The following is a 15,304-nucleotide window of genomic DNA, read 5'->3' as shown; positions in this document are numbered from 1 at the left end:
TCTGTGTAGCTCTGGCTCCTTATCCTGGAACTCGGTCTGTTGACCAGGTTGGCCTTGAACCCACAGATCTGTCTGACAGAAATCCGCCTGCCTCTGCCACCACCTGGCTATAAGGCCTTTTCTTAATTAGTGGTTGATGCTTATGGTGTGCGTTGCCATCCATGGGCCGGTGGTCCAGTGTACTTTAAGAAAACAGCCTGAACAAGCTATGAGGAGCAAGCCAGTAAGCAGCTCCCTCCATGACCTTTGCATCAGCTCCTGCCTCCAAGTACCTGGCCTGCTTCAGTTCCTGTGCTCACTTCCTTCGATGATGAACAGTGGTATGGAAGTGTAAGCCAGATCAATCCTTTCCTCCCTAACTTGCTTTTTGGTCAGGACTTGCTTTTGGTTTCACTGTAGCAGTAGAAACCCTAAGACACCACGGCTCAGAACTGTGTGTTTTGCACGCAGGAGGACTTAAGAACAGGGCCAAGTTCCCTCCCCATTAGATACCAAAATCTTCCCCTGCATGCAGCCAGGACAGGTCATCTTCCTCTAATGTGGGGGGATATCCCTTCACTTGACCAAGAGGCTGTGGGTACGGGTTTGCTAACTCCCCATTCAACAAGCCTACACCTGTCTCAGGACGCTTCAGGAAGGCTTGCTGTCTTGCCACTACACACCCCTGACTCTGTCCCAGGAATGGATCGCTCTCTCCACACCACACTCCTGGACGTGCCCTTGATGCTGCAGGGATGGGTTTTTCCCTCCTCGCTAAACCCGAGCCTGCCCTAGAACACTGCAAAGGTCTGCATTTGTCGCAGGACATTGATGGGGCGGACCGTTCACTCTAGAATGCTGCGCCTGCATCAGACTCTAGGCACTGTTACACTGGGGGAAGTGGAGGTGGGGGAGCACAGCTCCTGTGCTGTCGTCAGGCCGGGGCTGCCCGGATGACTGTCTTCCTTCTGGGTCTCAATTCTGCCCAGGAAAGCCCGCCGAGTTCTGCAAACACAGCGTGTGGGGAGGTCGCGGGAACGTCAACCCCCGACAGAGCTTTGTTAGCTGTGCTTAGACTCTAGACTGCGTCAAAACCAGCCGTAGGCGTCTTCCTGGAGGAGACCTGACCCCAGCTAATCTTGACGCCAACCACCCTGACTTGGACCACCCACAGGACGTACTCAGGAAGCGCGCCCGCAGCTTTTACTCGCGCCAGGGCCACGCGGGCTCCCCAGGCGCGATACAGCGGCGCGTCTGTGACGCCATCATCCGCGCGCCGTTTCGCCCGTGCGCAGGCGCAATACAGGCTGCTCGGTGGCGAGCTGCACGCGCGCAGCCTGGGGATGCAGGAGCTGGTGCGATGGCTCCCGCCATGCAGTCGGCCCAGCTCCAGTTCGCCCAGCGGCTGGCCTCCAGCGAGAAGGGTGTCCGCGACCGCGCAGTGAGGAAGCTGCGGCAGTATCTCAGCGCGAGGACGCAGAGCGACACAGGTGCGGGCCGGGGTCCGCGTCGCTGCGCTCGGCGAGGGTCGCTCTTGTGGGTGCGGGAGCTGCTGCTGCTGGCTGTGCGGCGGAGCTCCAGCTCCACGCTCAGCCCTGGCCCAGCTCGCCGAGGCCCGTTTGCGTTTCTTGTTTTCTTCTCTTGGAAAGTGCCTGCAGGCGCTGGTGTGCGGGAGAGAGTTGAGGCTGCATTCCAGCCCCGGAGGAACTCTGGCAGGACCCGAGGCAGTAGGGCACGTGTGAATGCGGGAATGTATACTAGTAGGTGTGGAAAAATACAAGAGGAAGTCTCTCTAAATGAAGCCTCCTGTATTCTGTGAGATTTTTGACAGGAGGAAGTCAGCCAGGCCGACGCAAGTTAAGAGCTAAGGGTGCCCTGGGCCAGAGAAATCAGAAGTTGGCGCGCAGGGCGTGTCCAGATGAAGTTGAGCCTGGAGGCGGTGTGGCCAGGTTACTGGCTTTCTCGGATTTTAACTGCCGTGGAGCGCTTTGCAAGATTTTCCTTAAGTGATCTTGAGTAGGTTTTGTAACTCTTGAGTGAACACTTAGGTCTGGACTGACTGCAGCGTGCTATGGAGGTTTCAGGTTGCAGACAGTTGACTAAAGTTTAAACTACGTGTTGCTAAATCTGCCTAAAATTGAAAAATGGCTCAGCGGTTTGAGACCCAGTACCCACATGGCAGCTCATAACCAGTTCCTGAAGAGGATTCGCCCCCTTCTGACCTCGGCTGACACCAGGCATGCACGTGGTGCACACACGTAGACGCAGGCAAAACACTCATCCACTTAAAATAAATCTTCAGAAGTTTTTTAATTGAACTCTTCTCCCATGTGATAGCTTACACCATTAATTTCAGCACTTGGAAGGCTGAAGGCAGCCAGGGCCACAGGACAAGCAAGATCTTATCTCCAAAAAAGGAAGAGAAACTTTGGTGAGAAGCCTGATAGAGAAATAAAAACTAAAAGAATTTGATTTTTTTTTAAATTATTACGTGTGTGCACTTTTGGAAGTTAGGTTTTGAAAGCTGTCTCTCTTCTACCCTGATTCCAGAGGTCAGACTCAGGTAGACCTGACAGCTGCAATGCCTTTTGTTAAGGATTGCCCCCCAGGAGTTCAGTTTACTCCCATGTTTATAATAAGTTCCCTAGATGCATGTGCTGGTAATTCCTAAACCTAACTTGGTAGCCCAGGTGTGCTTTAGCTACCCTCCCCTCAGATTAGTGCTACTAGCCTGATCCTTCACCTGGCTGTCCCATGAGTGCCTCATTGTCAAAAATGGGAATGACTCCTGCTCCCCCAAAATACCTATTCTCTGCCGCTGCTCCTTCCCTAGGGCTCATACTACCTTATTCCCCCCCCCCCCCCCCGCACAAACATACCACATTGCCATGGGCTCTCTTCATCCTCCACATCCACCCACACACATCCCTTTGTCCTGCCTACTCAGTATCCTGCTTAACCAGAGCTTCCCTTACCTTACCCAGATGTCTTTCCTGCCTGTTCCCTAACTGGTCTCCTTCACTCCTTTGTGCCTTTTGCTTGTTTTTGTTCTTCAAGACAGTCTCTCTGTGTATCAGCCCTGACTGTCCTGGAAACCAGGCTGGCTTTGAACTCCCAGAGATCTGCGTTCTGGAAGTCCTCTTAAATGCTGGGAATAAAGGCAGGCGCCACCAAACCAGGCTTCTATTGTGCCTCTGTCTTTCACAAACTAGCCCAGGTCACTTTCCTAAAGCACCTCCTTGAAGGTCACAGTCTGTCGGTCGGGGTGTCCTCACCTGCTGTTCTAAGTCCTTAGTAATCAATAAAACCCTTGGAGGCTGAGGACACTAAACAATTGCTCGCCTCCATTCCTTTGCATTTCTGAATTGTTTTGCAAAGAACTCCACCCCTTCTCCCCTGGCAGCAACATTTCTGAGAAATCCCCCTTTAGTATCTCCCCACCTCCTGGTTACCCCTAGAGTTATAAAACACGGGTCCCTTTATAAAATATGTAGTGCTTAGATACATGGTGGGGGGTGCTATTTATTTGTTTTGAGATAGAATTTCCTGTAGCCAGGGTTGGTCTTTATTAGCTTTGTAACTGAGAGTAACCTTGAACTCCTTGTGGTCCTGCCACAGCTGTGTACAGATAACTTTGTTTCTGAATTCTGTGGCTTTTATCATTTTCCTTCCAGCAATGTAAGCTTCCATTTGTTTTTTTGGCCATAGGTAAAAGCACTTGGAGCCTTAGGAGGTCCTTCAGGAGACAGAGGCAAACACTACCTCTGGACCTCGGGTAGCCAGAGAGCATGCTTCTCAGACCCCTTTGGGGACAGGCCCAGGAATACTAAGGATGTCTTGGAATACTAAGATGTCACAAGGACCTGAAGCCAGTTGGCTCACACCAGTACCCCCAGGATCCTTCCTGGTTAGCACCCCCCCCCCAGATTTGCTTATCTTGGTCCCCTATTCATCATCGTGGCTAGTTTGTGGAATATAGAATGCCTTCAAGAAAATAATAATAATAATTGTAGAGGGGCTGGGAAAATGGCTCAGCAGGTTAGAATACTTGTTTTCTTGCAGGGAACCCGAGTTCAGTTCCCAGCACCCTGTGGTGACTCATGACTGTCTCTAACTCCAGCTCCAGGGCATCTGTCACCCTCTTCTAACCTCTGCAGTCACTACAAAAGCACATGGTAGTCACTACAAAAGCACATGGTATACACAGATGCAAATAAAATACACATATGTCTAAAATAAACTAAAAACAGCTGCAGGGGCCAGGAACAGTGCTCTATCAGTAATGTGCTTGCCACAAGCCCCCAAGCACCTGAGTTCAGGTGTTCAGCAACCATATAAAGGCCAGGTGAAGTCCTGGTGGGGCCTTGATGACCAGATGGTCTAGCCAAATTGGTGAATTCAAGGTTCAATGAGATAACCTGTCTCAGAAAATTAGCTGGAGAGCTGTTGAGGAAAATACTCAACATTGACTTCTGGCCTATATGTATATGTATGTGCGTGAAAATAAATAAAATTTGCAGAATGAATGTCTTGATAGTCGCGGGACAAGAAAACCAAAGCATCTGCTGTGCCCCATCATGAGAGAAGCACGAGTTGCCTCACATTTGCGTCTTGTTGACAAACTCGGGTTGTTTTGCAGCCATGCATCTTGCTGGGCAATCTGACATTTTAGTCTTTCTGAAACACATAGCTGTCTGTTAGCAGCATGAATAGAGAGGCTCTGTGGTCTTTGCTGTCATGAAATGGTCACTGTGTTTTAGTTCATGGTGACTCGTGTGTCCTGGTGCAGTCATTCATAAAGGCAGCAAACGTTTGTGAAACCCCGTGTATGGTTGTATATAACGAGTCTCGGCCTAGGGGATACAGCAGGGAATCAAACAGGCAGTCCCTGCCTGTCTTAGCGGTTCTCAGCCTTGAACGGTTCACGCTTACTAAAGCCATGGTGCATCTTCAAATCAACCCTGTGGCAGTTTCATTTGTGACATTTCTTCCTCTTTGTATTGTGTGTGTGTGTGTGTGCGCGCGCGCGCGCGCGCATGCGTGAGTGCGTATACGGGAGATAGATGTGTTACAGGCACACATTTGGAGGTGAGAAAACAACGTTATGGGGTCCGTTCTCTCCTCCCATTTTTATGTAGGTTCAAAAGCTGGAACTCGCCCTGAGGTTTGTGTGGCAAGAGCCTTTACCTGCCGAGCCGTTTATTTCCCCAGCCCCAGTTTCCTTTTTAATGACATAAAATGACTGGATTTCTGGTTGGCGGTGGCTAGAATACTACAGGTATTGTGGAAGGGAGGAGTTAAGGTTCTCCGCCTGACAGTTAGAAGGAGGTGTATGTGTTTTGACTGTGGTGTGGTCTGGAAGATGATGATACTCTCCCCATCCAGAATGGGGACATGTTCGTGTACTGTGTTCATTTTGTGGAGAGAGTTGCTGGTGGACATTCTCATTTCAAAACTCAATGGTATTCCCTGTGAAGCTTTTGTATTCATGTCATTCTTTTTAAAATAGCTAAACCTAACCTGTTGTCAGGAACTAGATTAGGTAAAGATTTAAAAAATGTCCCCAGCCAGGAGTGGTGGCACTCAACTTTTAATCCCCAAACTCAGGAAGCAGAGGCAGGCAGATCTTAGTGAGTTCTAGGCCAGCCAGAAAAAAGATACTCCATGGTCAGTTATAGTAGTGATGCCTGTGATTCCAGAACTTGGGAGACTGAGGCAGGATTGTAAGTTTCAGGCTGGCCAGCCTGGACTCATAGAAGAGCCCTGTCATAAAATAAAATAGCAGAGGAGGAGGTACCCAAGGAGACTTACCTAAGGATAGGGTGCTTATCTGACGAGTGACGTGCAGGACCGGCACCTCAGAAAGACTTTCCACCAAGAAGAAAGCATCTTCGAGGACAACTCTCAACTAAGACTGCTTCACTTCAGATACTTACTGCGTCTTTTGAGTTTTAAAAGGAATCAGATATTGTTTTTTCATCCCTCTTTAGTACTGTAAAAATCAGTACCTGTTTTTACCAACTAAACTCCTAGGTTAAAATAGGATTCTGTGCCTATTTTGAAAGTAAATATTTAGAGTGGAAGACTTGACCAAACCAGGGCTTTGCTTCTTCCAGATTTTCTGTTCACCGCCCCTTTTACCTGAGAAATTCTTACAGGACGCCAAGTATATAGGTATGTGAACTAGTGAAACATGGCATGCTTGGAAGTTCAGGGCTAGGGAAAGATGCGCAGAGGACGGGATGTGTGTGGTAGTTTTGCTGCTGGCATGGCATCTCTAAACATTAAGAAACGAGTAGGCTCTAAGGTGGATGTGCCATTTTCTCCCGCAGGAGGTTTCAGTCAGGACGAACTCCTGAAAATATGGAGAGGACTCTTCTACTGCATGTGGGTTCAGGACGAACCCCTTCTGCAGGTAACGCAGCCCCTCGTCATGTTCCTGGACCTTTGCCACAGTGGATAAGAGACGTTCTGCCAGTCTGCTGCCATCCACAGACAGATGGAAGTAAATGGTTCAAGGAGCCATTGTCTCCGCCCTTGTCCCCTCAGGAAGGAGCAGCAGGCACTTAGGCTGTGCTTTCAGACATATCGGACACCTAAGTCATAGATTCCCTATTGCTCTCATCATTCTATAGCTTCCGTGGTAGGTTTTACACAACGTTTTTAATGTTTCGGCTTTCTCTTCTGTCAATGCATGATGAGAAGCACAGCAGGGGACCTGGAGGGCCTGGTGCCCAAATGAGCAGCCAGGCCCTGTGGCTAAAGTGCTGTGGGGTGCACTGGTGATTAGAATACACAGTCGAGCCCTGCCCACTCAGTCTGCCACCAGTTCAACCATAGAAGAGGTTTGTTCTAATGTCTGGAACTAGACCCTCCTCAGTAGCAGGGGAGTACGGGTCACAACACACAAGCCCCAGTGTGGAGTCCTGCTGGGTAGCGCTTGCCTTGTGTGTGAAGCGGTGCTGCTTTTCTCGGGACATGTAGTGACTTGTCTCAATTCACTCTGTTGATTCTACTGAACATATTTTGAGTGGGATAGCAGGGCAAAATATTGTAAGATTATATTCAGAAGTAGCAACAAGCAGCTTTAATTGGGGGAGGAAGAGAACCAACAAAAAGGAACATCATTTTCAAGTCTTGGAGTTCATTCAAGATGAATAAGGAACTCTGGGCACAGGAGGACCAGTAAGGGCGCTCATCTTCAGATAGTTGGAAGATGGAAGGCTTCTTCCTAGGCCAAGCCCGTTAGTGCTGCCAAATGGAGTCTACTGTGCCTCCACTGCTCTTCAGTTTTGCCAAAGCACAACCTAGAGGAGTCTGTTGACATTCCAGCCTGCTCTGACCAGGTCTAGAAGGCCGAAGTGAAAACCCCATTGTACAAGCACCAGAAAGGTGGCCCTGTGCCTTCTGCTTGCAACATTTGATATTCATGATAGATTCTGTTTAGTTTATATGTTAAGACCAGGATGAGGTGAGGTAATGCACACCTTTAATCCCCAAGACTCAGAGTCAGAAGCAGACGAATCTCTGTGAGTTCGAGGCCAGCCAGAGCTATGTAGAGAAATACTGTTTCCAAAAAAAAAAAAAAAAGGCCAAGAATTTGGCGGTAAGGTAATTCTCCTGAAATTATTCAAACTCTTAACCAGAGATGCTTTCTTGAATACAAGAGTTTTAGCATTTTTTCCAGAAACATCACATTAGCCTAGTAGTTCTCTATAAAGTTTGGAGTTTCACATCTGAAAAAACCCAGGGTGTCTGCCACAGACCTAGGACAAGAGACGCAGGCTTTCCTGCCACAGAGGGAGGAGGGTACCGCCGCCCAAAGCCCTGCCACCACAGCCTGACCACTAATAACCGATGTTTCTCCCCAACCCACTTTTGCAGGAGGAGCTAGCGAACATTATTTCCCAACTCATCCATGTTGTTCACAGCTCAGAGGCTCGTAAGTCCCGCTGTTTTCCTGGCTTTCAGACTTCCTCGTTAGCAGGTTTGGTAGCTTGCCTGGGGAACCTAGTCAGTGCTTCCCTCCCGTGAAGTTCGTCGTCTGGGTGTTGGTGACATAGGAGCCTCCTGCTAGCATTGTACGGATGTGACATGCTGTTAGTGCTTTGAGATGCTGTGCTTAATGTTAACTGCTAAGTGAACAGAGATCAGAATCCTCTAAAGTCTCCAAATGCAAGTTATGTTCACATTTAAAAGCTGTGGCATCTATGCCAGCACGTACAGTGACCTGGCCAAGACAAGAGCCATCGTGCTGATAAATCACTGTAATAGAGCATAGATGAGTTTACCTAAAAGAAAAGATGAGTTTTCTGAAGTTGACATTCCCCACTCAAGTAACCCTGGTTGGTTCTCTCGGTTCTAGCTGACCTACAACATGGAGCTTCTACATCTGTTGTATAGTAAAGATTTCATTTGTTAATAAGTTGTGCTGGACATGGTCGTCCGTTTAGAAGGCTGAGCCAGGAGGTTTGTGAGCTCCAGACCAGCCTTGGGTAGCAGCCAAACCCTATGTAGAAGGAAGTAGAGATGTTCAAAAATCAGTAAATCAGGAAAGATTTCCAATTTTAAAAGTGGTAGTTCTGTGACTTAAATAGCTTGTGCTGTGTCCCACCCAGCCAACACTTAACATTGAAAAATCTGTGTTTATACATAAATTGTAAGGATGCTCATCAGGATTAGTAGACAGGATTGGTTGTCAGATGCAGCTGTAGTAGAGAGGGCCAGTGGGTTTCTTCAGAGGACTCTAATGGAAATGTGGATTTGAGGCAGATAAAGAACAGTGCTTGGGGAACATTCTGTTAAGAGATGCTGATAGTATTGCATTATAATGTCTTTATATAGCTGTAAGGAAATTATTAACATATTTAATTATTGGCCAAACTCTCTGTCTAAGAATTCTTGAGGTAGATGTATAAAGAAAACCAGGTGTGTTTTCTGTCGCTTCCTTCTTGCTGCGTGCTCGTGTGGCAGCCAAGCACTGAGAGCCTCTTGTTCCTGCAGAACACCTGTTCCTTCAGACCTTCTGGCAAACCATGAACCGAGAGTGGGAGGAGACAACAGACGAGCTGCAGCTCGACAAGTACTGCATGGTAAGATCCTCCCTGGCATTCATTCTGTTCTCTTCTGGAAGCCAAGGTGGAGTTTGCTCAGAGGGTTTGGGGGAAAAGGTTGGTTGGTTGGTAGGTAGGTAGGTAGGTAGGTAGGTAGGTAGGTAGGTAGGTAGGTTGGTTGGTTTTGACTTTTCACAGGGTATCTCTGTAGCCCTGGCTGTCCTGAATTCATTCTGTATAGACCAGGCTGGCCTTGAACTCAGGCCCACCTGCCTCAGCCTCCTGAATGCTGGGATTAAAGGGTGTACCACCACCACCTGGCCTGCGAATAGTTTTTAAATACCTTGTAAGCACTAGAGTTAAGAGAAAGGAAGGCTGTTGGGGGAAATAAATAAACAACACCCCAGGATATGGGTGTGAGGTCGTCGGGCAATAGCTGCTTTGTTGCCATTATTGAGACCTAGCTTCTATCCCCATCAAGAAAACAATGGAAAGCCAGGTAAGGTGTGGCAGAATGTCCTGGTCCCGTCTTGAATTTTGTTTTCTGGGGGTTGTTGGGGCAGAGTCTCTGTGTGCTGTGTGGCCTAGTGTAGTAATAGGAATGGCGGGGCTGAGTCCCCAGCACCCCGGCTGCCTGCCCGGCTAGCTTATACCCGAAATAACAACACACAAACTGTATTCTTTTAAACACTGCTTGGCTCTTTAGCTTTAGCCCTTTTCTCGGCTAACTCTCGCTCCTGGACTAACCCATTTCCAATCATGTGTGTCGCACCCCAAGGTGCGCTTACCAGGAAGATTCTAGCCTACGTCCATCCTGGGTCGGAGCTTCATCGCGTGTGCCTCAGAGAGCAGAGCTCTTGCCTCTGCCCGCAAGAGTGGAGCATCGTGTCTCTCTGAGGCGTCTGCCTGGGAGCCCAGAGCTGTCGAGTCTGACCTCACTTCCTCTTCCGCCCAGCATTCTGCTCCATTCACTCCTCCCATCTACGTTCTAACCTATCAGGGCAAGCAGCTTCTTTATTTAATTAACCAATGGCCTTCCTCCATCAGCCTAGTTTCTGACTCTCGGGATACAGGCACATACTGCTGTCTGGCTTAAGGTTTTTGATACAGGGGTTAAATAGGAAGTTGTCTTGCTTTGGGGATCCAGGGTTGGGCTCCTCATTCTGCCAAAATGATGATTACCTTTTACTTTTATTATAAAAATGTCGACCTTTAGCTGATCCACCTGGTCCTGAGGCAGTCCTTTGAAGTTCTCAAGCGGAAGGCCTGGGAAGAAAGGTCAGTACGTCATTTCCATTAACACGTTAAATTATTTACATGAACACGTGGTGACATTGAAAACACATCAGAGTTGCTAGGTGACTTGGTGGTAGAGAGCTTGCCTAATGGGTATGAGGGCCTGGTTTTAATCCTTAGTACCCCAAAAAAAATCCTTAAAGAATAATAGGGCCCCCTAAGATTTCTGATACTAAAACTTGAATTGACTGATGTATGAGTACCACGATGTAGTGCTATGAGAAGCACAGTAGATCCTGAGCCAGGGGAGTTAGAGCCCCGTAGTTGTGAGGACATTGATACCGATCAGAATAACTGTTCTTCCCTTTAAGCCTCATATTGGTCGTTATGCTGTGTGAGCAGTAAACTGATTGCTTCTGTCTGTTCTTTGAGAGGAGGGAAGTATTAGTGATAATGTCTTTTTTAAAAAAAAAAAAAAAAGTAAAGGAAAAACTGTGTGGTTGGTTTGTTTTTGTTGTTCTTTAGCCAAATCAAACTTTTCCTGGGCGTCCTGATGAAGGAGATCCTGAGTCCCGAGAGTCAGTCTTCCAACGGAGTGAGAAACCACTTGATTGATGCCTATTTGGATGAGCTTTCCATTGTGGGAGGGAAAGAGGTGAGAAGCAGCACTGCCATCCAGCAGTGTTCGTGGTTGTCGTGGGCTCTGTCAGAAGTGCAATCTCTTAACTTCTCCTGGAGTCTACAGTGCCCCCAGACAGCTAGTGGACTTGTAGCAGAACTGCTCACTGAGTGTATGGCAGTCTTAACCTATAAAATAGGATTGAGCCCCACACAGCTGCTGGAGAAGCTGAGGCAGGAGAGTCATTTGATCCAGGAGTACGAGACCCCATGTCAGCCGTGGTGGTATCTGTCTATCATCTCAACATTGAGGCAGCCTGTGCAACACAGTGAGACCCTACCTCCCTCCTCTGCAGAAAGAGCTGGAAACAGTTTACAGAGTCCAGTATGAGAAGAGCAGGATATGTTGAGTGTTTCAGAAGCTGTAAGGGGAAAGGCAGTAGACAGCACCACACAGCTTATACCCCATGTATGAAGACAAAAAGCTGGAAAGAAAAGGTATACTTTTAGATAAAAGTGGTCATCTCAGTTTGGGAATATAACAATTTTTACTATTTGACGTTCTATAGTGAACCTTTTATACATATATTAAGTCAAATTATAAATGATATATTTTTAAGAGAGGGGCAGCACATGTACACACACACTGTAATCGATTAATGAATCAACAAATGAAGTTTAAAAGTAAAGAATGCCTTTGTCAGCCAGGCAGTAGTGGCACACACCTTTTAATCCCAGCACTCGGGAGGCAGAGGCAGGCAGATCTCTGTGGGTTCAAGGTCAGCCTGGTCAACAAGAGCTACAGGCTCCAAAGCTACAGAGAAACCTCAAAAAACCTAGTGGGTGGGCGGACGGACGGACGGACGGGCGGACGGACGGACGGACGGACGGACGGACGGACGGACGGACAGACAGATAGATAGATAGATATAAGAATGCCTTTGTCTCCTGCTGAGGTGGCATCCACATGGCACTCATATTTTTATTGAATTTCTGGAGATAGCCAGGGCCTACTGCTGGGCAGGTGCCACACCCAGCTGCCCAGGAGACTTGAGTGCTACAGGGTTGCCCTGATTGATAAATTGATGGTTCTTTGGCTCACTGCACTAAGATACCCAGAAGACCAGAGAGAGGCTGGCTTAGCCTGCCGAGCAGTTCCTGCAGCGTGTCACAACTGTGTCTGACAGTGCCAATGCAGCTGATCTTACTTGTGAGGGGGCAGGGACTTCCTCTTCTACAACATGTACTATCTTTCCCTCATTTTCCCTCTATTTTCTGTCTAAATTACAGCTTTTAGCAGATCAGAACCTCAAGCTAATTGATCCATTCTGCAGAATTGCCGCCAAAACTAAGGAGTAAGTGGCTCACATGTTCTCGCTGCTTTCGGTGATGCCTGAGGGTAGGGTTCTGTTGTCCTGGAACTCAGAGATCCACCTGCCTCTGCTTCCCGAGGGCTGGGATTAAAGGCACACATCACTGCTGCCTGGCTAGAACACCATTCCTAATACCCCTCACAGGCCTGAGGCCAGCCAGCCCAGGCTACACAATAAGATCCTGCTCAGAAAGAAGCAGAGTTAGGGGTCCCTAGAATCTGCAGTGGACCTGCTTTAAGGGTGCCTTTGCGTCTCTGCTGAGCAATGGTGGGCACCCTGGGCCCCAGGCAGGCACAGGCACGCACTTCCCTGAGCCATTCTCCACTTTGCTCCTTTCTGCACAGGCTCCAGACCGAGTGTTTTAATCACATTCTCTCTGCTGTGCTTCTACCCTCAGCCACGCACTGGTACAGACTATAGCTAGGGATGTTTTTGAAGTCATTATAGATCAGTCTGCTTTTGTACCTGAAGAGACTGTGGAGGAGCAGAGAACCAAAGTGGGTGACAGTGGCCTCTCTGCCCGAGAGACCCCTGCAGACAAGCTGGCCTGTACAAAAGCAGTCCGTGGGAAGAAGGCTGGTGAGAGCATTTCCTGTGTTCTTTCTCTCTGAGGGTTGGCTGTGTTTTGCTTATTTGTGGATATTGTCTTAGCTGTGGTTGTGTGCGTGTGTGTATACTTTCATGTGGAGGCCAGATGTCAACGCTGGGAGTCGTTCCTTGGGTTTTGTGCACCTCTTATTTGATATGGCACCTCTCATTTTGCTATGGCACATCTCGTTGTCATGCACCTCTTATTTTGATGCGGTACATCTCATCATGCACCTCTTATTTTGATATGGCACATCTTGTTGGCCTGGAAGATGCCTGACTAAGCTAGATGGCTAGCCAGGGAGTCCTGGGGACCTCCTGTTTCAGCCTTCCCCGTGCTACCATGCCCTGGATTTTTTATGTGGATTCTGAGGGTTGAACTCAGGCCCTTGTACTTGTGTGGTGTACACCTGCCTGACTAAGCCTCCCCAGCACCTCTGGGTTTTGTTTTTTAAATCTCCATAGGCACTTGGTTGGCATCTTACTGAATATAGCCCTCCCACCAAAGAGTGAAGCAGGATAAAGAGGAGACATGTGCACAACCAGGGGCCCCAGGAGAAACCCAGCACTGCTCACACTAGGCCTGACAGATTCTGTCCCTCCAGGAGCTCACCTTGTGAAGTGTGGCCTGTGCCTGGGAGAGCTGCCTACAGTCAGGATCACACCATCACTCCCCTGACACACAGGTTCCTTCTAGGAGCCTTTAGTTGTTTGGTGGGGGGTAGACTTGTTCAGTATGGACCTAGTACTGGGGGTAAAACCTGGAGCTTTACAGAGAAAATAGAAAGACAAGCATTTTTAAGAGAGTAATTCGTATCATTCCCTAGGCAGCAGTTGCTGGTGCACTGTGATTTTTCTTCCTGGTGATGGGGATTGAACCCAGAGCCTGGAGAGCTGAATGAAACACGTCTATTCTTGAATGTCAAGGTTTTGTCTTTGTCTTTGGGTATACTTTGACAGCACTGGGTGAATGCCTAGGAGATGGAGCCCTTGGCAACAGAGAAAGAGATGGCGGCACAGCGTTCAAGAATTCAGGGTCATCTCTCCAGGTGGGGGCAGCTTTTGCTTTTTATAGAATGTGGCTTGCCTGGGGGTGCTTGGCTAGAGAATTAGGGTCAGAGCTCATTAAGTCTTAAGACCTGAACTGTAAAGTCCTTTATAATCCTCTCTGTAATTAATGTGACCATTCTGAGCTTGTTGGGAACAACTTTAAAAGAATGAGATTTTAAGTTGGCATGGTGTCACACACGTGGAATCTCAGCACATAGTTCAAGACTAACCTGGGCTACTTAGTAACATCCTGTTTGAAAAACACAAAAAGAAGCCAAGCATGGTGGTGCACACCTTAATCCTAGCACTCAGGAGGCAGGGGTAGGCAGATCTCTGTGAGTTCCAGGCCAGTCTAATCTACATAACAAGCAATTCCAGACCAGACCAGACTACATAGAGAGACCCCCATTTCAAAAATAGACAATAAGTACAGGAGAGACAGGCGCCAGCAGCCCTGTGAGCCCTGCTGACTCTATTGTCCTCCGTTGTCACCGCAACCTCAGTGGGGCCCTTGGTGTCTGTGCATCGCGGCCCACAGCTCCCAATGGAGCAACCGAGCGCAGGCCCAGGCATGGGATGCAGCCATGGCAGACTGTGTGGGAGCAGGCTTGGTAGGCCAGACCTTGGGACCAGTGGCAGGCTTGAGTGTGGCAAGGGGCCTGGTCAACTCTGCTTCGCTGCCTCCGGGAGACCTGCAGCTCAAGAGCTACGGCCAGTTCAACAGCTTCCGCTGGAACTGCCTGGCTGCTGTGAACACCAAGCCCCCTTACCAGAACCTGAGGCAGAAAGTGAATAATTTTGTGTCAACACACCTGGGCAAACAGGAGTGGAATCCTGCAGTGAACAAGAAATCATTTGCGAAATGGCTGAGGCAGAGTGTGGTTCAGTCAGGCATGTTGGAAGCAGGAGTGGGTGGACAGATCATTTCCCCAAACTAAATCACATCTTCAGGCCACAGATAGAGTGAGCAATCCATGAGTTCCTGGCAGCCCAGCAAAAAGAAGCTGTGCCAGCTCTCACTCCCACCGCCCCAGAATCTGAAAGCCAGGATCCTCCAGCGCCATTGCAAGATGCTTCCTAAGGATGGATACCTTTGGAAAATTCCATTTAAAGAAGAAATGAAATGGATTCTGGTTTCACATGAATATAACTTTAGTCATCCATGTCACTACTGATGTCCAGATTTGGCCTTGACTGGGGTGGTATATATTGGATGGAGAGCAAGTTTGGTGGTGAGACATTATCCATATTTATTCACAAATTGTGCCACCTTTGGCCAGCCTGCCCAAGGGTCCAACCACAGTATAGACACTACAGAGGTTTAAGAACAACTTGACTGGTGCTGGAGAGATGGCTCAGTGGTTAAGAGCATTGCCTGCTCTTCCAAAGGTTCTGAGTTCAATTCCC

The 15,304-nt window shown here is 48.4% G+C and overlaps 1 protein-coding gene across 1 annotated transcript in view; it reads left to right on the top strand.

The window, feature by feature from the left end:
• The first annotated feature begins 1,297 nt into the window (after positions 1 to 1,297).
• The window catches only part of Rrp1b (ribosomal RNA processing 1B), a 26,174-nt gene continuing 12,167 nt past the window's right edge, over positions 1,298 to 15,304 (top strand). The window contains exons 1-9 of the mRNA XM_005360287.3: positions 1,298 to 1,469; positions 6,312 to 6,394; positions 7,864 to 7,921; positions 8,983 to 9,071; positions 10,249 to 10,310; positions 10,794 to 10,923; positions 12,177 to 12,241; positions 12,657 to 12,838; positions 13,808 to 13,896. Coding sequence (XP_005360344.1) covers positions 1,340 to 1,469; positions 6,312 to 6,394; positions 7,864 to 7,921; positions 8,983 to 9,071; positions 10,249 to 10,310; positions 10,794 to 10,923; positions 12,177 to 12,241; positions 12,657 to 12,838; positions 13,808 to 13,896 — 888 coding nt within the window. The 5' untranslated portion in view covers positions 1,298 to 1,339. The remainder of the gene's footprint in view (positions 1,470 to 6,311; positions 6,395 to 7,863; positions 7,922 to 8,982; positions 9,072 to 10,248; positions 10,311 to 10,793; positions 10,924 to 12,176; positions 12,242 to 12,656; positions 12,839 to 13,807; positions 13,897 to 15,304) is intronic.

The sequence above is a fragment of the Microtus ochrogaster genome, linkage group LG2, assembly GCF_000317375.1.
Source record: "Microtus ochrogaster isolate Prairie Vole_2 linkage group LG2, MicOch1.0, whole genome shotgun sequence".
NCBI classification, from domain to species: Eukaryota; Metazoa; Chordata; class Mammalia; order Rodentia; family Cricetidae; genus Microtus; species Microtus ochrogaster.
This window is presented reverse-complemented; position numbering and strand designations above follow the sequence as displayed.